Source organism: Drosophila innubila, assembly GCF_004354385.1.
Source record: "Drosophila innubila isolate TH190305 chromosome 3L unlocalized genomic scaffold, UK_Dinn_1.0 0_D_3L, whole genome shotgun sequence".
Taxonomy (NCBI): Eukaryota; Metazoa; Arthropoda; class Insecta; order Diptera; family Drosophilidae; genus Drosophila; species Drosophila innubila.
Genome location: NW_022995376.1, coordinates 15,895,499 through 15,919,929, shown reverse-complemented (window position 1 = coordinate 15,919,929; position 24,431 = coordinate 15,895,499). Strand labels below are relative to the sequence as shown.

General features: G+C 39.5%; 1 protein-coding gene across 1 annotated transcript; it reads right to left on the bottom strand.

Moving 5' to 3' along the window:
* Nucleotides 1-10: 10 nt before the first annotated feature.
* Nucleotides 11-15,132, bottom strand: LOC117788576 (ankyrin repeat and BTB/POZ domain-containing protein 2). The gene is made up of 6 exons (XM_034627363.1): nt 15,014-15,132; nt 4,046-5,957; nt 1,985-2,954; nt 1,564-1,927; nt 1,177-1,504; nt 11-536 (listed from the first exon to the last, which is right to left on the bottom strand). The coding sequence occupies exons 1-6, from the start codon at nt 15,130-15,132 to the stop codon at nt 294-296; spliced, it is 3,936 nt and encodes a 1,311-aa protein (XP_034483254.1). The 3' UTR covers nt 11-293.
* Between the last annotated feature and the right edge of the window lie 9,299 nt (nt 15,133-24,431).

Genomic DNA, 24,431 nt, shown 5'->3' with positions numbered 1-24,431 from the left:
CAATTGCGTATATTTTTTGGAGTATTTTTTAAGTATATTTATTATTTTTAGAAACAATTTCAACTAACTACAGGATACGGTTGCTAATCTGTTCCACGTGTTCTAGCATTTAAATTAACAGTGCGCTGAACAAGTTGAGAGTACAAAATACAACTACAGGGTATTACATATTACATACAAATATAATATATGTTGGTATCTACGGATAAGGCGTTATAATACAGAGCTCAAGTTTTATCGTTTAAAACAATGCAATAAATATGACGTCTAAGTAAGTAGGACATTATATTATTCTACTTCTTCACTGGCGTCGCCGGCGGCGATCGATAGGAGTTGAGCAGTCCTCCAGCATTTCCAGGCTTACGACTCTTCAAACGCTGCTGCAACGTTTGCAAAAGCCCGGCCAGCACATCGTGATTTGGTATCTTCTTGGCAAACAGCAGACGCTTCACGGAATCATCGTAGGTCAAGAGTGCGACCATATTCTGCAGCAGAAAGCTCTGGCAGTACTCCAAGAGATTGTTGGCATTGTAAACCTACAAAAAATAAAAGTTATTTTATAGAACTTATAATTAAAATACCTAAAAGACTATTTCTAGTATCGAATATCGTAAACTGACAATAATCTAAAATTTAATGAAGACTTTTTCCTAGTAGGTTGATAGTAAATCGAATAAACTAATAGAAATCTCTAAATCTCTAAGTAACAATACGATTAATGTCGGATAAAAATTTTAAATCTGGGCATTATAAAAAGAAAGACAATTTTCAAATACAAGTGAATATTGAAAGAAAACAACTAAAATATCAAATTAAATGAAGATTTTTTCCTAATATATATATTGATGTCTATTTAAGGGGTTTGATAACTATATCATAGATATTACAACGAAAAATGTATATAAATCTATGTAAAATTTGAATTTATCTACTGATAAAATTTAAGGAGACATTGAATAACCGGCCCATAATGATTAAAAACTAATATTGAGTACAAAAGTTTTTGCAAAAGATAAATATAAATTCTAAAAAGCGAATAGAAATAGAAATAATATTTTTTTAATAACAATGGTTGATACCAAAGATTTAGATTTAAAGCGCTGATCATCCTTTTTCTAATTAGCAAAATAAAACAACCAAGAAATTGATTAGCCCAAAGCTGTGTAAGATTCTCACCTTGGCATGAATATACATGGCGACGACATTGTCCACATCGACCATTTCGGAGCAGCGTGCCTCTGTGTAGCGCAAGAGAGCCTCCAGCTGAAAGAAGCTAGCGGCAGCCATAAGTTCCAGGACATCGGCATGGGAGACATCGAGAGCATTGCAGCCGCCGCTGTAGAGGAACTGCATCACCAGCTGGAAGATGTGGTAACGAATGTCATTGATCTGGACAGTTGGCGTGCTGGTGGCATCGCTCAGCTTGGAACTGAGCATGCTCTGGAAACGTGGCGATGCGGTGACCAATACAATCTTGTGGCCATAAAAGATTTTACCCTCGACGCTGCAAAGGATTGGCATAATTAATTGGTTACTCTTCGAGAATGGGATGGAATTACTTACCGAAAGGTGACATCGCTCAGTTCCGGATTGTTGACGAACTTTGGATCGATGCGAGTGCCTTGAACCGGCTGCATGGGCGGCTGTTCCTTCAGTGGATGCAGTGCCTCCCAGCCAAAGCAGGTGGCAAAGATGTCCGCCAACAGGAGAGTGGTACCCTCGTTCTTATTCCGAAAGATGTTGAAGAGCAGGGGCAGACACTCGCTAACAAACTGGGCACTGTAATCATCCGGACAGACCTGGAGAAAGTCCTGCAACAGCTGATCTATGACCGCATCCAGGCGCAGTTCATGAGCCGCCGACAAGGCGTGCATCCAACAGTGCAGAGTCCAGGGTACGCCCAGTTTGCGCAGCTCAATGGTTATGTCTAAAAGATATATTAAACATAAGAAAATCCTCTCAAGAAGTTGTCTTCACTACTCACCCAGATGATTGTTCTCAGCGCTGTGGTACATGGCTTCCTGCAGTCGCTTGATCTGCGTCTTGTTGAGCAGCGGCAGCAGATCCTCTCCTGCTCCGGCTGCGGCAGCTCCCGTGCCGCGTACTCCCACCACATCCCCCTCGGCCAGCATCTCCTCCAGCGAGAGGACGTCCCGTGTGCCCGGCGAGACGGGATGCGTAAGCAGCTTGCGCAGACAGGAGCGATGTCCATGGGCAGCCGCCACAGAGATGGCACAGAAGCAACCCTTCTGTGCGGCTCCAGCAAAGCACAGCGTATCCTTCTGCTGCGTGGACAGGAACGCATTCCCGCCATGCGCCAGGAGTAATGCTACCATCTCCAGATTTCCCGTTCCCGCCGCCAGCTGCAGTGGTGTCAATGTGCACTTCTCCTCGCTGCTGCGTGCTCCGCCCTCCACCTTGCCACCTCGCTCCAGCAGAATCCTCAGTGCCACATAGTTGGCCCGACAGGCTGCGAAGCTGAGCGCTGTCCAGTGTTGGGTGTCCGGCTGAATGGCCGGATAGCCGCTGCTGCCCGCCGCCGGCACTTCCACGTTGGGATCACAGCCCGCATCCAGCAGAGCATGCAATGCCACCTCATCGTTCCTGATGCTGGCCACCATCAAGGCGGTTAATCCTGCGCTGTTCTGCGTATCATATCTCGTCGTCGGAGGCAACAGCTGGGCAGCCTGGGCCAACAGCTCGGCACGACCTGTGAGCAGCAGCTTGAAGGCGACTCCGATCGTGGCACGACGTCCCAGCTCCGAGGTGTCCTCGCCAATGCTGCTCACGGCCGGCGAACTGCAGCTGCTGGCGGTGCCTGTGGCGCTGCCGCCGCCGCCGCCGACGGAGCTGCTGCTGCTGCCGCTGAAGTGCGTCTTCTTGGTGGGAAGCTCCTCGTCGTGGGCCACCGGACGTATCGGACAATCCACGCCAGGCAGCAACAAACGTGCAGCCTGCAAAATCAAAGGATATAACAAGTTAAAATCGGTTTAGAGCAGGGAATAACACCGGAACCGGTACCGGAACCACTAACCGAAACTAACCGTTTCAATTTCAGTACCAAAACTGAAACCGTAACCGAATGAAAATTCTCTGTCAAGAACCGAATGCCGAAACGTTTGTACCGGTAGAGTTGTCCAACTTCCAACTGACATAACTTGATCAAAACTAAATAGATTTTCGAACGGAATGGCATTTTGATCATGATTTGGCCTCTAAATTCATTCTGTATTCAATTTTTGTTCATTTAGAAAATTTAATTATTTTCGACCAAGTTTCGATTTCGATGCTAAGGGTACCCCCTTTGAAATTTCCAAAATTTCAAATTTTATATCTCAAGTTTTCACTTTTAATCAACTCCTTATATCGTAATTAGTATAAAACAACACTTTAAACTTGACTCTGAGACCTTTCAATTTTTTGTAAGAAATCATGTGAAATTTAACAAAAAGTTGGACTTGTAAAGTGGCTAACTCCGCAGTCTTACCAACTTCAAACTGGCATAGCTTGATCAAAACTGAACCGATTTTCATGCGGACTGTCATTTTAATCATGATTTGGCATTTTAATTCATTTTGCATTTAAATTTTATTAAATTCTTAAAAAAAATATTTTCCTCTAGATTCTACTAGATATTGATTTCGAAAATGCAAAATTTGGTATCTCAAGTTTTCACTTACAATCGACTCTTTAAACGTGATTAGTATAAAACAACATTTTAAGCTTAATTCTGAGACCTTTCCTTATTTTGTGAAAAATCATGTGAGATTAAACAAAAATTTGGACTTGTAAAGTTGTTAAATCCGCAGTCTGACCAATTTTCGATAGGATGCGAATCTGTATATATGTACTTTTACAAAAATCGGTATATTTACTATTTGGAAAATTTGGATTATTTTTATATTTGCTGAATTAATGGTTGACTTGAAAATAAAAGGTACACTTTTTAAGAAAGTAAATTAATTTTTTTGAAAATTGTAAGATTGTTTTTCATATTTGGTAGTAAATGTGTCAATTGTAATTAAAAGTGTAAGGATTATCGCACCTGCAGAATGTCATCCTTGTCGATCATGAGACCGTTGCGGTGCTCGGCATGCGCGGATGCCACACGCAACCACTCGGCGAGCGGAGGGAGCACCACATAGGCGCGCTCGTAGCACAGTTCCTGGACGTTCTGGGTGCCACTGTTGGGTGGCGCCTGGCCAGCCGTTGAGGTCTGGGCCGCAAGTTCCGTGTGTTCCAGCTGGGAGCAGCGCATGAAATAGAAGAGGGCACTGAGAGCCGCGTTGGACAAGGCGGCGGCATGTTGGAACTCCTGCTGGGTGCGAAGAGCCTTCTCCTTCAGCTCACGGATGCTGCCCACGCAGGTGGCCAAGGAGAAGGGGCTCGCCCAGCGTGGCATGGCCAAGGCGCCGGATGCAATGCGTCCGGCATTCAGATGGGCAAATGGCTGCAGCAGTCCCCAAAAGTCGCCGGAGCTGGCAATGCTCTGATCCAAGGCAGCAGCTGTGGAGTTGCCGCCATTGCCGCACTGCAGCATGATCTCCTCGAGAAGATTCTCAATGCCAGCACAGAGATAGACCGCCGCATACTCGTGAATAAACTTGCCGAGTCTCGCATCCGTCATCCATCTGAAGAAGCTGCCCACGGACAGCTGGAGACCGGCTCGAGCGGATTTGCTTTGCTTGAGAGCACTCTCGCCGGGCACCGCGAACATGGCAGCGGCACGGAGGCACGCCTTGGTGCAGGAGTCGGCCAATGTGGAGCAGAGCACCACTTTGAAGGCACCGGCCACCTCCTGCTTGGAGCAGAGTCCCAATCCCGCCGAGAAACGCTGGATCTCCCGGGCAATGCGCACCAAGGCACGCTGAAGAAGGTATCCCAGCCTAGAGATGACCTCGACCGAGACATGTTCCGCCTGCTGCTTGCAACGTCCGTTGCGTAGGACGCGCATGATGCACTGCTGACTCCAAGGCGGATGCTGCAGCTCCACGAGCCGATTGTGCGAATCCACCCAGACAAACTCATCGGCACTTGTGCTGGTGATCACCGTCTCCAGGGATGAGTAGCGTCCCAATCTTCTAGCCGGCTCTGAGCTCTCCGATCCCGCACTCAGGCTGCTGTAGGTGCTGCTGCTCGTCTGGGAGCGCATGGTCAGCTGCTGTATGGCCAACTTGATGTCCTCCAGCCCGCTGCCGCTCCACGGTGCCTTGCCAGCCGGCATGATGCCACGATGTCGCCTCGAGCGTGTGCTCCGATTGGTCACCCCGGCAGCCAAGCGATCCTCGGGCAACGGACCCAAGGTCATGCCACCTGCGGGAGAGGAACTATGTCCACCCGTGTCCGACATGCTGGCATGACCCGAGCTGCGATTCTCATCCGACGAACTGTGGCATTCCTGCACCCGCTGCAACGCTCGGAACTGTTCATGTTGATGAGTTCGTGGCGTCGCCTGTTGTTGTTGTTGTTGCTGTTGTTGTTGTTGTTTCTGCTGCTGCTGCGTCGCTGTTGGAATCCCCAGCGTCGGGCGACTGGGTGAGCTTTGCAAGCTGCCGCTCAGCTGCGGCGGCTGCGACTTGACCGGCGTACTCTGCACCGTCAGCCGCGCAGGTCCCTGCACCGCCCGCTGTGGCATGCCCCCCTTGGCCACGGACGTTGCCAACTGCGGCTGCTGCTGCTGTGGTTGCTGTGGCAAAGGACTGCTCACCGCCGGATGCAGTGCCGTCTTGCTGCCAACTGGCGCCTTGTTCGGCTGCTGTGCCAGCTCCTTGAAGACACGTGGCGCTGGTGTCGCCATCGCCACCGCAAGTCCAGCGTTGCCCGCCTGAGGCGTGTGTGGCGCTGTCGCCTGCAACTGTTGCAGCTGCGGCTGCAGCGGCACCGGAACTGGTGGCAATCCACTCATCTGACTGGGCGGCTGCTGCCCAGCGAAGTTTGGCGGCAAATTTCCCGTGGGTCTGTCGACAAATTAAAGATGGAAATTTGTTAAATAATTATTAATACAAAATATAACAAAAAAATATATAAAGTTACATCTGTATTAATTAAAAATAAATTTTAATCTTAAATTGCAAAAAAAACGTTTCTTTGCACATAATACTAAATTAAGATTACTTAAATTTACATTAAAAACTTTAATATTAATTAAATTAGTGCATAAATATGTTTAGAAATCAAAATTTTATATATTTAAAAATGATTTAAACCTTTTTTTTTGCACGAAAGAATTTTTTTTCATTTTTAAATCTTGCTGTTAGTACCCCTACTTATACTAAAGTGTATAATATAAAAATTTGATTTTATAAAATTTAAAAAAAATCATTTTTAGTTAACAGCAAAATATTTTGTTAAACATTTTTGCCACATTTCTTTAATCAAATCAAATAATACTAGACCAAGTAATATTATAAATTTTTATATTTATTTTAAAATATTAAACTTTTTTAAAAAAATATAGAAATTTATAACCTTTGAACAGTGTTCAAATAAGTATTATATTATTTGTCCTATATACTTATAAAGAACACTACGTTATGCAATTCATTAGAATGCAAGAAAACTTCAGAATGTCTCAGCCAAAACACACAAAACTCCTCCTAACGGAATGTCATATATCTGTCATATTACCGCTTATCTTTCGCACTGTCTTGCCAATCAGCTTTGTCAGCTTTTAATCTGCATATGTAAAGTATCTTTATGAATATATCTCAACATCGCTCGCGCTTCGTAATAGGTCTAAGCTTGAGCTTAGGCGGTGGCACCTGATTAAAAGCAGAGGCACACTCTTGTAATACCCTGAAGAACAAAAGAGGTATTACGACTTACTAAAGCCGTCAGATACAACTCACTTAAAGCCTACGGTATTATGATCGTTAAAGAATTCTATTCTATTAAATAATAAACTTCCAATCTGAAATAATGCTTATGCAAACTTGGTGTGATTTTGTCATCAACATTTATAATATACACAAAATAATTCTGATGTGATGATCAAACAATTTTAAAATATTTTAAAATTCTTAAAATCAATAGATCGTTAGAGTATTCCCCATTCTGTGCTCCAACTAAGATTAGCGTTTCCTTTTGTTTATGAAAGTGGGTTGGCAATCGTTCTCACATTTCTGCACTGTCCTCAGCTTCATCATCGTCTTCATAACGATGATCAGCGTCATCATCTAACTGGGTTTGGCCAAAACAAAAATAGAGGTAAGAAAATGAAAAGCCAGTTACGACCACTCATTTGCATGCCGCCAAAAGATTCAAGTTAAATCTTTTGCTTTTATTATGATTTTTGATTTCATGCTGTAATATAAAACTTGCTTCTTATGTTTGTTGCTGATTGACCCAGAATTTTGCGGGAATATTTTTTTGAAAAGTGCCCATTGTTCTTTTGCTCTGGCAATTTGACAATGCGTTGAGCTAAATGCGATTTATTGCTTTTGAATTGTTTTTACAATGCATTGACATGCTTCCATTTAATGGCCTCTTGTCTTAATACAACGATCACCGACCTTTTGACATTCTTACAGTAGTCAGAACTACTTTTTTAGTTTAAATTTTAAATGTCTTTAACTTCAGAAACTGAACAAAACTGCCGATTTAAAGGGGTTTTCGGGAGACTAAGGAATAGAGTTCTCGATAAAAAATCGGATTAATATTTTAGATATCTTAAAAAAAGTATCTACTTAAGATTTTCATCAGATATATAAAATTGTATTAGAAATTGAATTGTTCTGCGAGAATCTAAGGGATTTTATTATCATTGTACAAGAATTATATCCACGGTAGCTGTAAAATTCGATTAATATGAACATGTTTTAGAAGTGTTAAAATTTATAAAGCATACTTTTAGTTGCCAAAAATAAATATTTAAAAATACATTTTTCAGTGAATGTTAAGTTAAAAATATTTCTAATTTGAAAATCTATCACTTTATTAAAATGTTTTTAAAGCAGTTAAGTTAATAAAGAATTTAATAATGTAATTTTAGGTTTTCACTTTTTAGTAAAGCCGCATGCAAATGAACCAAAAAAAGAGGTGGAATTTTAAGGTACTCGTAAAAGTGTTTTCACTTGTTTGTTTGGTTGGGCAAACCCTCCTCTTCCAGTTGCTTTCACAATGGTAGAATGGGAGCCCAGACAACAATTGATAGAGTGAAAAACAACAGCAACAGCAGCAGCAGCAACAACAAGTAGAAAATACAGTGAAAAATGGGCGAAAAATAAAATGGCAAATCATTTGAAATATTTTCACTACCGTCTCGCAGCCCGTCGCCACTCCTGAACGTAGCTCCAATCGCATGAATCCGACTGACTGGCTGTCTCCGCATCGTGGCCAGGGTCGCTGTCATCATCGTCATCGTCATCATCGTGATCATCATGATCAACTGCATTAGCATCGGATTTCAGTTGGCCAACAACTGCTAGAGTTGGCTTTGCCACCGTTTCCACCAGAGCACTGGCACGCCGGTAATTGCCTTCAATTTTGATATTAATTACGCCATTCTGCACGCTCTCAATGTAGGGCGGTAGTTCATCATCACCCGCAGTCAGCCCCAGCCCGTGCCCCTGCCCCTGCCCCACCACCGCCTCCATCTCCACAGTCACCTCCGGTACAGCTGCCAGTTGGACTGTTGTTAGCTCCTCCGTTGCCTGCTCCGTCTTGAGTTTGTCATTGGCCTGCAGCTTGTGGCACATCTCCTGCAGCAACTGTGTGTGAAGATTGGCTGGATCTGCGGGCTGCTGCTGTGTTGGTTGTCCTCGATTCATGGAGTCACCAAAATAGATGACCACCTTGTGATTTGGTTTGACCTCTCGATCTCCTAGATTCCCATTGCCATTGCCATTCCCGTTGCCTTTGTCTTTATCTGCCCGCCTGCGCTGTGTGGCCGCCCAGTCGGGCAGCTCCTCGATGGGCGTGGGCGAGGGCGTTTGTGTGGGGCGTGGCAGATCGCGAGGCAACTGACACATTTCACTATTGCGCAGCGATTGCGGTTGAAAGTTCTTTAGCGAAATGCCCCGTCGCCTCAATATAAAGTTCTCATTTAGCATGCGACCCAGCAGGGAACTCGGAGGCGTGCCCTTTCCCCCTGACTTCTGCTTGGGCTGTGGCGGTGCCTTCTTCAGCTTGTAATCGCGCAACTCACGGCACAAGCGACAGGTGCAATCTTTGGTGCAGTACATGATGATGATGATGATGACGATGATGCGGATGCGGATGCAGATGAAGTTGCAAGTTGCAAGTTGAATTAGAATTTAAATTTGATTTTTACATATATTTTTCACTTTGGTTTCATTTCACTTTGCACTAAAATTGCGAAGCTCTCGACATACACAATTTAATACACAAAATAATAACAACAATTATGCAAATTATAAATTATCATTGCTCTAGCGCCGTCTGCGCAACGTTCCGTAACCGCATCCAAAATATCGTTTATCGTCACTCCGATTCTCCAAGTATCAGTTTCAAATTCCGACTCAACTCCACGCGCGTTCAACACATCAAGCTCGACTGAAGCTTGAAAACTGCCAGCCGGCGGTTCAAAGCCAAAAACCCAGCTGCTGTTCGCTGTCCGCTGTCGACGCTGGCAGCGCCGTCGACGCCAGCAGCGCTGTCGACGAGTCATTGTGTGCGATGCGATGCGACGCGACGCGACGCAGGCAAAACGTCGAGTTTTCCGTGATTTTTCACAGAGCGTATAAACGTAGCGTAGGCCTTTGGGGCCCATGCCACCTTGCAGGTCTTTGGCTTGGGTAATTTCAGCTGCCGTGAGTTGTTGTTTCTCAGCTGTGTGACCAAAACAATGGCACAACTGTAACAGACAAAACACAACTACAACTGACAACAACAGCAGCAGCTATGAGGCAGGTAGCTACAACAACAACAGCCACAGCAACAACCACAACAACAGCAGGCTGAGATTTACTCCAGGGCAGAGCCCATCAGCTCTGCGGGCTGCCATAGAAAGAGATACTCGTTGTCAGTCACTGTGACTGGGCAACGATTTTCATGAAGATCAGCAGGTTGCCGAAAAGTATTATTCAAGTTCTTAATATAATTAAAATTTAACTACATTTTAAATAATACTAAAAATATGTAAGCAAAATAATTAATATTTGATAATGATAATGGTAAAGCAGAAATGGTTTAGGTATTCTCAGTTGTAAAAAAATTAATTTATTAATATAAGTTTAGTTTGATTTTTTAAATTTAAAAATATAAGTCCTATAGACTTAACATTGATTTCATTAGTCATAAAATTATACAAAAATAATTAAGTACTCTTAAGTATGGGGAAATAAAAATTTACAACAAAATAAAAGCTTTTTTATTCAATTTCTAGCACGATCTTATAACTTAAATATTTTTAATGAGATTATATTAATTTTTTCTACATTAAATATATTATATCTAGTCTTTTTTTAAATCGCATTTTATTAAATTAAAATTTTTCCCATTTTTATCACATTTAAATTTAATTTGGCGAACTGCTGCTCATCTCTATGCCTTGACTTTGTGAATTTAATTATGTACAACTGTTTGAGGGGCCGAGTGCTGTGGCCTGGGACACACTCGAAGGTTATACAATCTTGACACTTATCAGATCGTTTTGCTGGCTTCCTTCCTTCCGCGCCTGTTAAAAGCCAGCTGGAGAGGTAGAGTATAACAGGCACAGGTCCAAGATCATGTTATATGTTCTGAGCATGTGCAGACACGCGTAGGTTGGGTTGAAGATACATCTTGTAGATACATTTCATGTGTACCAGAGATAAATTGTTAAAGCGTAACCTGCTTCTAATGATTTATAGCAGCCCATGTTGTTGATCTAACGGTACTTTGAGGTTCTCTTTATTTTATTGGGCGGCTTTACCATATTCTTTTGTTGTTTAAGAATCGCATCCTAGGGCCTGCAGCTAAGCCACCAAATGTTTACTGAAAACGCAATTAGAAAGTTATGACCAATAGCTGGTCATTTGGTCAGTAAAAGAGAAAAGAAGAAGAGAAATGAAAAAAATAACGCCCACGTAATGCGGAAAACTCAGCGAGAAGTCAAGTCGAGGCTCTATTTATTTATTTACTTGGATTATACAATAACTTTCTTCTCTGTACTCTTTAGGTTTCTAGCTTAACTTGCTGGCGTAGTTAATTATTAAAAAAAAAAAACAACAAAATTATGAACGAAACAATTTGCGCATTAAAAAGTTTAATTTACGGAATTGTAATGACAGACTATAAATATGCTTACACCCATTACACAAAAAGACCCGAAAAAGCAAAAGTTTAATGTAAGATTTGCGTGTTTATAAAACAACTCAAACAACTCGACAGAAAATGAAGAGATAGAAAAAGAAAGAGAGTAAGAGAGAAGGTGGAAAAACTAGCCGAAGGCGGCAACTGCAATTTATAAAGCCAAAAGGTAAAACCTCAAAGAAAAATTCAAAAGAAAAAACCTATTAGTCTTGCCCGACCCTTTGGGGGGCTGCAGTAATGTCTTAAATATCCAAAACTATTGAGTATGTATGTCATTTGAGTTGATCAACTAATGAGATTACTGCAGTTATTTCAAGCAGACCGAAAGCCAAGCCTAAGTTTAAGCTTAAGGAACTTTCGTTTTTCATTCCGTCAGTTAAACAGGAAATTGTTTATGGTATTTGCTTTAAGTTAGTAGATCATTAGAACTCGGTCTCTGAGCCATAACTCGTTTGCCTTTTGGCCATTAATAACATCGTTAAGACATAAATATAATTTGAATAAATTGTTAATGTTCTGGCAAGGTTAGTTTAATTTTATATAAGATTTCTAGTCGTTGGAAAACCTTAAGTTTTGCAGCAATAAAGAAAATCATTTCATCACTGTTTTTGACTTAAAGTGTTAAAGCCGAAACTATTTTCGTCGAGTCATTTCTTCAAGTCTGGGAACAGAAAACTCGAATTTCGTCTAGTAAATTTCAAATCGCTTCAAAATTAAAAACTTGCTTCGAAGAAACTCACTTTGATATACAGACAGAAATTGTAAGAAAAAAAATGCTCAACTTTATTAAATAGTTACTTTACTTAAGAAAGAGACTACTAAAAATAAAAAGAATCTGCTTATGAACGTATTAGTTAAATCAAAAAATAGTACATAACAAACTAAGGAAATATATTCAAAGGGACATTAAAAATAAATTCAATTAATGCATGCAGTTATTGCTTTAATTATACAAAACTGGAAATATTAGCAAACCAATGGACACATACAAGATTTGATTAATAAAAGAAACTATTATTTGCTTATAGTTTCAAACAGGAAACCTAAAGGGGGTTAAAGACCAGAGGAGACTTTGATGTGCGTTCGTTGTGTGTTGGCATTCGAGTTTTGTGGATGTTTTGTTTATGCAGCTAATTGCAATGCTTATATAAGGTCGAAAAACCAAAGCAATCAGCCAAGAGACGTACACAGTACTTGGCAGTTTTCTTTTGAATTTTGCTTTTTATTTTTCTTTTTCTTTTATTATCTGCGACTTTTATGTAATATCAGATTTCATGCTTTAGTAGCTATCATTACATCTGTTGATGTCTTGGCACCTGATTTGCAGATACATTTATGGATACATATGCGTTGATTGTGTCGGGGCGCTAACAAGATTTCCGCATCTTTCCGCCTGCTTTACATTGCCCATTACCCGGGGGCAAGAGGAGCAACAGTTGCGGTCATTGGATGAGACGAGGGGCAATGCTTCCGTTGGGCCTTAACTTAGGGTCGCATTTGGCTTTAACGGCTTAATTAATCAAGCGAGTGACGTTGATGTTGACGTGATTATCTCTAGCATGTGGCATATGGCATGTGGCATGTGGCAAAGACTGGGCAACAGCTGACTGTGGCTTGCCACAAACAACTCCCACACTTTCGCGTCCAGCAATGCTGACTGCAGTCTTAGATATTTTGACAAGCGTTAAAAGTATCTCACAGATACACACGTACGTGTGTATGGATAATGTGCCTGGTTTCATTGCGCTTGACTTTAATGTGCCTGGCTCTGTCTCTCTATTTCTGTCTCTGTTTGTGTGAAAGAAAGTGTTGGCAGCAGCGGCACGAGCAATGTATAAAGGTAACAACATTTTCACTTGCCTCATGTCGTCGCATGAAGATGCTTCATAGAAAAATGTAACAACTATGCCGGGGTTTATTGCCCTCGACTGCAGGCACAGACCCAGGCCCAGAGATAAGTGGAGACCCAGGCCGAGACCCAGGCTTAGACCCAGGCCGAGACGGCATATGCCATTGTCATTGGCGTAGCTGTTGTTGTTGCTGACTTGGCTGCTATAGATACAGATACAACAAGACAGATACAGATACAGATACAATTAGCTGCTGTTATTGCTGTTGAGGGAATTGTGTGGCGAATTTTGAGTATATTTTTCCTATTCGAGTTCGTTTGCTGTGTGTATATATTATTATTATTGTTATTGTTTGCAGCTAATTATTCACATTTTGCCATTTTCACTTTCATTTGTGTGAATTTCTACTGTCATTTGTTTGTTGTTACACGTATTTCAAAACCTTAGCTTTTTTAATTGTTTGTCCATGCAAAAAGTTTCCAAAATGCCAGTCATATTTTGGCTTCCTGTGATGTGCACATGCATCACACACACACAAATTCACACTCCAAAAGAGATTTCAATCTTCAATTGTTGCGGCTTTGTTTGATTGAGAAACCGAGTCGGAAATCGCATTGATACATTTGTATGTTCAGTTTACAGAGTTTTCAATTAAATTGAATTAGTTTATGCTTTGTATGACTTGGCAATAGTATCAGCAAGTTATTTTTAAATATTCATCGCTCTAAGTCATAAAGCAAGTTGTTATTTGTTATTGTTTTTGGCCCACATCCGCTGACCAAGTGAAGATCTTTTGCTCTATTCAGTCTGACACTGACAACGTTAGCATTAATTTTCCCTAAATTAACCTTGACCGGCTTCACAATGCGATTTCAAAAAGATATCTAGACGTTTTGTGCCCGTTTCTTCTGCTTCTGCTTCTTCTTCTGAATCATCTTCTACTTCTCCAACCAACAACAAGAAATGTCTGTAGATTTCCTAAAAATAGTCTGGCATCTGCTATTCTCTGTGTTTTTGTTGCGTGTAATGGTATTACTGCTACTTCCGAAAAGAAGTTGGTCGCCGATCAGAACCAAAAGACAACAACAACAACAAAAACAACGATAAACAAAAGTAAAGTTTATTGTCCATTCAACTTTGGATGCTTCACGCTTTTGTGCACAATTGTGCATGCAAGTGTCCAAGACCAAAAATAGTATCCATTGTTTTGGTTTCGACTCGAGACCTATCGGAAACAACAGCAAGAAGCAAAACAAATGAGAACCCAGAACGAAAAAATCTATCTCTTGAAGCAGTATCGATACCTTTACACATCTGTCTGAAGGTCTTCTCTATACTCTATACATATACTCTTACAGAAGGTCTATTTACAAAGTTAATTTACTAAGAAAAAATAAAAGAATTTTCGTAAAACTATAAACAAAAGTCTTGTAAATTAACTGAAGTTAAAGACAAAATAAATTGAATACGAATTTTAAATTCTAAGCTTATTTATTTCATTATTTCATTGAGAAAAAAAAACTAACCTAATGTCAAAAAGTACAACAGCCAACGAAATAGTTTAAAAACGCATCTTAAGCCAAAACCAATTTCCGATCTAGTTCGAATTACAATTATTTGTATCAAACCAAACAAAAAAATGTAGCATACTCTTAGGCAGCCTCAAAATTAAAACGTTATTAGCGCCATCTAGCGGTCGTTTACACAGATTAAAATTACAAACTTGAAAAGGGAAAAATTCAATCAAAAATTTAATGAAAATTTAAATTTCAAAATTAGATAAATTAAGTTAAACATTTTAATGAAGTTCGTCCAGCAAAAAAAAAAAACAAGAATTTAAAAATAAATATAGTTTAATTTTTAACTTGAATATTAAATAATATAAATAGTATAAGAGATTCGAAATTTACCTGCGTGGCTTTGGCCGAAGTATCTCATGATTGGCATCGGTTATGCAAAGTGGACTTAGTGCGCCCGCTAAATGTGCCACGCCCACGCGCTCCGAATCCCAATTGTGGCGAGTGGGCATTTTGGCAGCAGAGTTTTAAAGTTACAATTTAAAACTGCTGCTGACGCTGCATGTTGTCGGGCTGCAAGAGAAATACAGAAAAATGGAAAGGAAAATGATATAAAAAGTTGATTTAAGTGGATTGACAAAGCGCAGACATTGAATGTGTTTGTTGTCATCAGTTTGTTTGCTGTCTAGCCTCTAAGGCTGGTTCTACAAATTAAGGAAGGCACCCCGAGTGCAATTAGTCGCTGCCAAAGTCGTCTTCACTTCCTCTGCTCATAATAATTAACGCAGCAGCAGCGGCAGCGGCAGCAGCGTCGCCAGAGAAAGCCAACAAGAGTCGCCGACTAAGATTGAGACTGATGCCTGAGACACAAACAGAAGCAGAGCCATGGTAGGAAGAGGGGCGGAAGGGAGTGAGGCAGGCAGGAGCGGTAGCATTGCGTGCTTTGCGTCATTCGCCTTGAAAGTTGATCGTCTGATCGTCTGTTGATCGTCTTGCTACTCTATAAATGGTTACTTGTCTGGGCTCTGGCTGCAGGTGTCAGCCAAGAACTTTGGAGCCACATTGGCATGCAATCAATGCCGTTCGATTTCATTTCGTTGGAAATTGTTGCCGACCATAATGTCAGGCATTTTTGCTATAAAATGCTTTTTATACCCAGCACCCAATAATCTAACAAAATGGGCATATTACGAGCCCAATTTTTTTATTGCAAAATGTAAGTAATCTCTAAAATTCCGTTAAGATACACAACTAATTTGTGTATCTTCCGCATAATTAAATACACTGTTATTGAATTAATTATACGAGCAGATTGCGTGCTGAAATCTGTCGTTCTTATTAAATTACTAAAAATCAACAATAAGCTATTTATAAACAGTCTGCGCTTTTAATTCTCAACCTATTTAATCGTATACGTGATATTTGAAACTTTGACATAGGTCGGCTTGAAATTGTCTGACAGTCTTTTAATTCGGCTCAGCAGCACAACTCTTATGACATTTGTAACAATAAATCATCTTATTTTTCTTGTTTGAATATTCTTTGTGAAGTTAAAATATTTTTTTAGCTTATTTTTAGATTTCTAATATGTTTTACATTGATTCTTTCGTTTGGAAATATTTCTCAACCACTTTATCTTAAGTTTTGTTGTCATACTTTAAAATACATAACTCAACGTCGTTGAACCCAATTTTTTCTCTCTGTGTACGTAATTTCGAGCCCTAATATATGATTATTTTCTTTGTGCAACAGGGCATCATAAAGTTGAGCAGTTTCAAGTGCATCACACCAACTTGTTATGTAGCTAGTTGTGTTATCGTTCCCGGTAAAAATGCTCAAGTTCAGGCAAATAGCAGGGTCTTTGTGTCTGTTGTCTGTCTTCTGTTCTGTTTTTGGTTTTCTATTGAACACCGTAGTGCGATCTTATCGGAAGTGCCCAAGGGGACGGATGCGTGGATAGCTTAGGATGGATGGTGAATGCAAGAGTGAGATGAGAATGCATTGCCAACGCCTTTTATACTCTCTATGGTGATCCAAAAAACTCTTTGAAGAAATGCCAATGTTTCAGTTTTCAGCTTTTTATGATTACAAGTTTCAAGCAGAAAATACTTCGACAGATGTCTGGCTAAACCATCCGTTATATGTTTTATGATTAATGACTTGGTTCGGTCTCTCGTCAATACGACCTTATGAATTTCATAATTTTAGCAGTGCTTTATTGTGCGGGCTTCCGCTGTTAATGGGGTCCGAAGAGCACTCCAAGAGTTCACAAACGTGTCTTAAATATTTGCTCAGCGTTTGAATCTCTGGGCCCTTTATCGATATCAAAGGCTTTATTGGATTATTTGGGGTCATCTCAGAGAGATTTCTTTTTGTTTTCGTATTTTTTATAATGCGTTCTTCTTCTGCTGTACGTGCATTAATTAAGTGTGCTTGCTTTGACAGTCGATAAAGGAAAGAACATCGATTGATACCCATATAAATAGCATCTAAACTGCCGCATTTTAAACGGCATTAGTCGTTGACCATCTCCAGTTGATCCGACAGCTTCTCGGATGCTATTGGCAGATTTATGGGACTCCGGCGAGAAAGCTCTGTGAACTCTCTCAATGATTTTGTCTAGCCAATGATATCAATTTACACAGTTTATAGCCAGCCGTATTATTTTTCTCTATTTGGTTATTTTTTTCACGAAGTGCGATTTCAGTTGAAGATATTCTAAAAATGTTTTTACAGCTTGTTTTGTTTTACGAGGTAAGTTCTTTAAATAGAAATTGAAGAACTTCTAAGGAAACACAACTGCAAAAGGAATGCTTAAAAATTCTAGTATTGCAAATACTTTGAGACAAAAATAAAGTAGAATATAAATTGTTCCGAATGCAGAAAAAAAATAAATTGTTATTCTTTTGTAAACTACTATTTATTACTTACTTTAATTATTCAAGATATGCAAATAATTTTAAAGAATCTAAAGCCGGTTTTCTTTCTGTTATTTATTGAATATATAATAAACTCTGCATTTAATTGCACACATTATATTGCCTTCATGTTTGTTTCCATTATCTTCACAAATAAATCAGTAAATTTATTATATCTTATGGTAAAAACGCGTAACTGGCTGGCCAAAATATTTGGCTAAATCTGATTGCACTGCTTACCGCTAAATGGAATCTGAACTGACCGGCTTGAGTTTTTTTCTTGGTTTTTTATTTTATGTGCTTTATGGGCTGTTTTTTGCGGCTACCGCATTCCGAAGTGAAAGGCCAGAAAGTCAGAGAGACCGTGAAAGATACAAAACACACACACGCACACACACACACACATTCTCACACGCAGACGGACAGGAGACTGGAGTATGTTGTTGAGGAAGAAATTTCATAATTAATATGCCGCACAGGGAACTAACTGTTTGAAGCTGACATGCCACATTAATATGCAACAATGTGGCAAAGAACTGACCAGGCGTTGGTGTTATCGACAATGGGTTATTGAAGTTTGTGGCTTCTTTTATTAAGGTTCTCTTTCTCTATGTTCTAGCCGCATAGACGTGACACTAATAGATGTGGCCTTCTACGCCCTTTGATGATAATTTAAATAATAAAAAACAAAAACACAGTCCCTTCGATAAGCTGGGCCTTAAGCTTGCTGGGTCATAGCAACATTCGTTTCGATTTGGATTTGGTTCCATTCATTAATCATACTAAAAGATTCACGTTGAAAATTTCATATAATTTTCAAGCCTCTGGCTGTGATTTGTGTTTGTCTTTTTGGTTTCGGTTTCGGATTCGAATTCGGATTCGGTTCGATTTCTAGTTATTACAAAGATTAATTGCGTTGCTTATGCAAATCGATTGTCATTAGCCATTTATAGCCATATTGCGGTGGCAGTTTATGCGCAGATACATTAAGACAGATACAGATACAGATAAAGCTAAAGATACAGATTGCGATTTCAGCTACTCATTTTATTTGCTTTATAAATAATTTCATCGATTTATTTATAACCAATTTGGTTAACATTCTTAACTATGTGCCAAAAGTATCTTATTTCTTCCCATTATTTCTCTGTTCAACCTCGCTCGCTCAGTTAACCCAAGTATCTATCTATTCTGTCTGTCTCTTTGTGTCTTTGCCTGTCTGTCTGTCTGTTTGTTGGTCTCATTTATGGCCGGGGGCGCAAGCGCGTGTTAAAATGGCTCAAAACAAACAAATGGTCAACGATAACCGATCCGAAATTACTTTTATTCCAAATGGACACGGCGCAGTGAGGCAGCAAAAATTGAAACGTTTTGTAACTGATACTCTCAAGGAATTTCATCGGCTGCGCTTTACTGTCAAGCCTAGTGCAAACACTTGAATATGGAACGGGTTTCTTTTTTCCTTTTCTTTTAACTCTCTTGAGATATTAGACTATTTGCCACAACTCTTGTAACTTTACTTTGATTGCGGCATTACGACTTAACATGGGTCTGCTACTCAGGCAGCCAAGCATCTAAGCGGGAGTAAATCAATCGATTTGATTATGAGAAAAGAATTTTTCCGTTCGAAAACAGGAATTGATTCTACTGCGGTATTCCAAGTCACAGTTACTTATTAAAGATACAAACGCAACTTTAGTTCAACTAATAAAGTAAATATGACTTTATGTGAATTTTTGAAGATCTATTCTATCCTAATTAATAATAAGATGAAATATGTAATTCAAATCATTGCGTTTATAATTTTAAATATTATATACATTATTTGTTAAGCCTTATGAACAAGTGCAATATATTAAATTACTTTAGAAAATCTTAAAAATAAATTAAAAAATTACTTTTAATATTTTAAATAAGCTTTCATCATACGTATAATAAATAAATATTACAAGCTTATAGACTCATTCTCTAGATCTCTAATATTCTCGGCCCTATATCGATAATATCGATGTCATCTTAAATACAAACCTGTTCTGATTAATAATTGTGCTGAAAATGTTAAGTAAAAAGAATAAAAGATAAACAATGCGATTGTTTATCATTCGTTAAAGAAGCTCAATCTATAAGGTGGCTAATTATGATTCTGTTGCTTTCAACCTGAACTTGATTATATACGAGTATCTTCTACCTGGCCTTTAAATAATTATGGTATGAGAGCAGGGCAAACTTTTTTTTTGATTTATGTGAAAACGAACGAGCCAAATGACTTTGGCTCCTCTACTCGTATTTTTTGGTGTGTTTAATAAATTCAAAATTAAATTTTCTCTTAATTGCAGACAGACGAGACGCTGCTCGAAGTCGGGCAGAACCCGATCAAGAGAAAGTGTTTCTGATTTTTGTTGTATATTTCCTGAGCTTGGTTGCATGCAGCATGCTGGGGCAACAGTGGCTCCTCGAAATTAGGTCACTCTGTTGAGCCCAGCTAACAGCCCAGCTGTTTGCCAGCTCTGTCTGACTGTCTGTCTGTCTCTTGTCCGATTGTCTGTCTGCTCTTTCGCTCATTGACATTTAAATTATGTAGGCGCAATTCGTGTGCTTTTCTTTTATTTTTTGGGCCACGAAAAATGCCACCGAAACAGCATTTTTGCTGCTCAACTGTCGCGTGATGTCAGCCGAGGGGGCAAATAGCTTAAAGAAAAAAACCCGGAGAAAAAAACATAGCAACAAAATCTCTGACAGTGAAAAATATGTTTTACTGACAGCTTATGCAATACAAGATCAGATCAAGTTGGCCTGCTGCACTTAACGGACAATTGGCTTATAGACAACGGGCCGCTCCCCGCTCAGATGACAGCCGCAAGAGGGTCAGCATCAAGTTGTCGCCGCCGCAGCATAACGGTCTCGATTATGCGCCCATCAAACACCCAAACAACAACAACAACGAAAACAACAAATGGCTCCATTGGTAATTAAAAAAGCTAGCTCGATCTGTGATCTTTGATTGGAACTGACAAAGGTGTCTGTTTCTCTACGTATAAATTCTCTTATTTTTTGTGGCCCTTTCGCTTTGACTGCGACCCTATAAAATGATCTCGTAATGTTTCAATAATGCCTGCCATTCGATCTGCCCGCTGTTGAATCACTCTTGGTTAAGTCTCAGGTGTGTCGGCACGAGCGACTCATGTTTCTCTCTCCCTCTCTCTCTCTCTCTTTCTCTCTCTTCTTAGCCTAGCTTGGTCTCTGTTCACAATCGCAAGTTACAATCTGAATTCGACTCAAAGGCTTTTATACAATAGAATTTTTGTACGCTTTGTGTGCAGTTTCGAAACATTCCGAAACATGTTTTTCCGGGATTTATTGAAAAGAATAGATATTTTTAATAAATCAGTTTCTACTTTAATAAAATTAGTTTTAGTTGAAGCACAATTTAAAAAAATTTAATTGTTAAGGCTTTGAATGAGTATAACATCTGTAATTTGTATAAATATTTAAATTATTTCTATATTAATAAAAATATGCATTTATTTTTAAAGTATCTCTGTCTATATCGACAGCTTTCGATTTAAATTTGCATGAAAATATCGATATTTATTTGATAGCGTATTTTAACAACGCTTGTAAAGCCCTCATGTTGTTTTACCAGTTTATATGTTTTACATGACTCTTTTTAAATAAAAACAGTTCTTTCCCATTGCTCGAGATCGTAAACAAAAGCGCAAAGGTGTCAAACGTCAAAGCTTAAGTCAATAAAAATAGTTAACCATTGGTTGTATACACAAATACACATACACACATATTTGTATGCATATGGATACATTTTTGTATTTGGCTATTTACGAGCTTGTTTGTTAGCCACTTAAAACCAGAACGGCAAAATAGCAAAAGTATCTAACAGATTTGTGTATGTGACATATTTTCTGACGCTGACAAAAAGGCGGCTTGACCGTTTTGCCAAAGAGTCATCGAAAAATAAAAGATTCAAAACTCAGCTTGACATGAATTCGAATTCGGATTGAAATGGGAATGAGAATTGAAATTGAATTAGGTTGCGACACAGAAAGTGGCTTTTGAAGTCGTTGTAAGTTTGCATATTTGCCTAATTATATTCAATTTTGATCTGCACATAAATTTATTCATATTTCTTTGTATTATTATTATCAAATTTGCCTAAGAATCAACTCATTAGTAATGCGTTTTTAGGTGTGGAAGCCAATTTGCTACTCGACTTAAGATCTGCAAATGGACTAAACAAATGTTTTTAAATTGAGCATTAGTTATTACTACTGTTTCAGGAACAAACACACTGATTGGAATTAGAACTTTAAGATCAACTTTTAAATAATTCGACATAGGGAATTAAACGGTTCTCTACAGCAAAAAATTAAGTGTAAGCTACATAAACAACGTTATCTTTTTGTGAGCTTCCTTTCTTAATTTAATATTGTACAATGTACATACACATATTAAGCTTTGTATTAATAAATATGTTTTGGAACTCTTGTTTAATTAATAATCTTGTTATTCTAAAAGCAACTTTAAATAATCAAATTAGAATATTTTTTCTTATTTCAACATCATTTTTTTTTTATCTGCACAAACCCCTTCCTCCCATCATCTCACTGAATACCACGCTTTTTCATCACACATTTTACACTCACCTTCAATTGTTAAATCCTTATGCGCAAATGTTTTTGCTGTTGTTGTGTTGGTTAATCCAAAGGTAAACGCTCTCAGACATCCAGCTATAGAGTATATGTTCTCACTGATTTGATTAAGTAGATTTGTAGAGTATTCCGCTTCATAAACTTGGTCTAAACTTGGCACACAAATCTACTTGTTGACTGGTTGAGGCTTGCGTGCAATTAATTAAACAAATTGCTTTACTTTCACCTAAAACTGCGAGTATTCAACAAACAATTATTTACATATATTCACGATAACTTTATGATCGGCCAGGCATTTACATACTTAGCATTTAGCACAAAACACAGGAGGAGGGGGCACTCGACACCAAAATTTACTTATGTTGCATGCAACTTTTGTGGATGTATTCTGTTGTTGTTGTTGTTGTGGCTGCAGCAGTTTTGGCAGGTTTCGTTAACAGGAAAATTGACTTTATATATATATGCATGTGCTACACATACTCATCCATATATTAGTATGAGTTGTAGCGAAAAACAACTTTTCGCGAATATTACACCAACACGTACACACACACACATGCACACGCACACACACACACATGCACACGCACACACACACACATACAGCGAAATAACGCCCGCGGCGGCTGCGTCTGGCGTTAATCACGTTGAGGAGAATCGTTCTGCACGACGAAAAGTCAAAAACACAACTGAAACTTCTTTGGGAAAAAGTATTTTTACAGCGCACACGGCACGCGCAATAGACCAACAATGGGTCTTGCTTGGGTCTCAACAGGTCTTGAGCTCAACACTTTTGAGTGAGTTTTTTTTTGTTGTTTGTTTCATTTTTGTTGTTGTCCTCTTCTGTTGCTTGTTGCTGTTGATGAAACCAGTTGATCTTGTTTTTGAGCCAATTTTACTGGTGGTGCTGCTGCTGCGGCTGCGACTGCTTCGACTGAGGCTGCGACTATGTCTGTTACATGACTCGATGGCTGCTTCGGCTGCTCGCTGCTCCTTTGGCAAGTTCGTGTCCTAAGTCTTTTGTTTTGGCTGCATTGCAATTGCTTTGCTCGTAAATGCATGGCATTATTATCTATGAGTTATTTACGCTTAGCATTTTTGCTCTTGTTATGACCAGACGTTCCATGACTCCGCTGTTGCGATGCTGTTGTCGTTGTTGTTGTCGTTCTCGGTTCTCGGTTCTTGGTTGTTGGTTGTTCGTTGTCGTGGGCTTGGCACACGCTCAACCTCAACCCCCTGTTGAATGTTTGGTGGGGGCACCAAGGAATGTCCATGGCGGCAACAGCGACAGGTTTACCACAGCAATCGAGCAAGCACTCGAAGTCCACTGCAATTTGCACATTTGGCGTAAAAATCTTGGCTACTGTTTCCAGTTGCAATTGGCCAAATGTACATTTAGTTTGGTGTTTCCACCGCGTAGGAGTCTTCGGAAGTTCAATGAACCGAGCCTGGCAATTTTTAAACAAAGCAACGGAAAAGGGGAACAGATCGAGAGGAAGAGAGAGCTGAAAACGACCTTGTCGTGTTTGAGATTTGTGTTGGCATCGTCACAACTTTGCTTTTTTTTTGTGGAATTTATTGGCCCAGCCGTTGGCCAGGTTAGTTTAGTTTAGTGTGCCATTGTTCTGACTGTCGGTTCTTTTCAAATCTTATGACAATAAAGAGCGGCAACTGCGGTCGCGGTATTTTTCGATTTTTCGTTCTTTTTTTCAGTTTTTTTTTTTTTTGCTTGAAGCTGCCGCCATGTGGAAACCAGTCGCGGTCCGTGTACTCAATGCTCTGCTCCTGCCAATGCCCCGAAACGTGAACGTCCGCCAGCCACTTGATCAACTGGGCAGCCAACTGCCCAACTGGTTGAGAGTTGCTGAAAAGCATGCGCCAAAGAATTTAACCAGCGATTTTTGGAATGTTTTCAATGCACCAAGTGTGCAAACACCAAAAAAATACACTCGCAGATTTTGCAACGAAGTTATAATACTCTAAATTTTGAATCTAGAAGATATTTTAAATATAAGTTAAAAGGCTGCCAGAAATTTACAATAGAAAAATATAAATAAAATTTACAGCTTCGATACCACCAGTAATAATAAACAAAAATTTAAGAACTCCACGAATTTAGTTTATTTTTTCTATAACTTATTAAAAAATAAACGGAAATTTGATATTGAACTCGATAAGAGCATTTTAAAGTCGTAAAACAATTGTCAGTTGGCTAACACATTAGCCACA

Excerpts from the sequence above, each read along its gene's own strand:
- LOC117788576 (XM_034627363.1), bottom strand. The coding sequence starts at position 15,132 with ATGCCCACTCGCCACAATTGGGATTCGGAGCGCGTGGGCGTGGCACAT. Across the intron at positions 5,958-15,013 it reads CTTCGGCCAAAGCCACGCAG|ACCCACGGGAAATTTGCCGC; the intron begins GTAAATTTCGAA and ends ATTTGTCGACAG. Across the intron at positions 1,505-1,563 it reads CTGAGCGATGTCACCTTTCG|CGTCGAGGGTAAAATCTTTT; the intron begins GTAAGTAATTCC and ends AATCCTTTGCAG.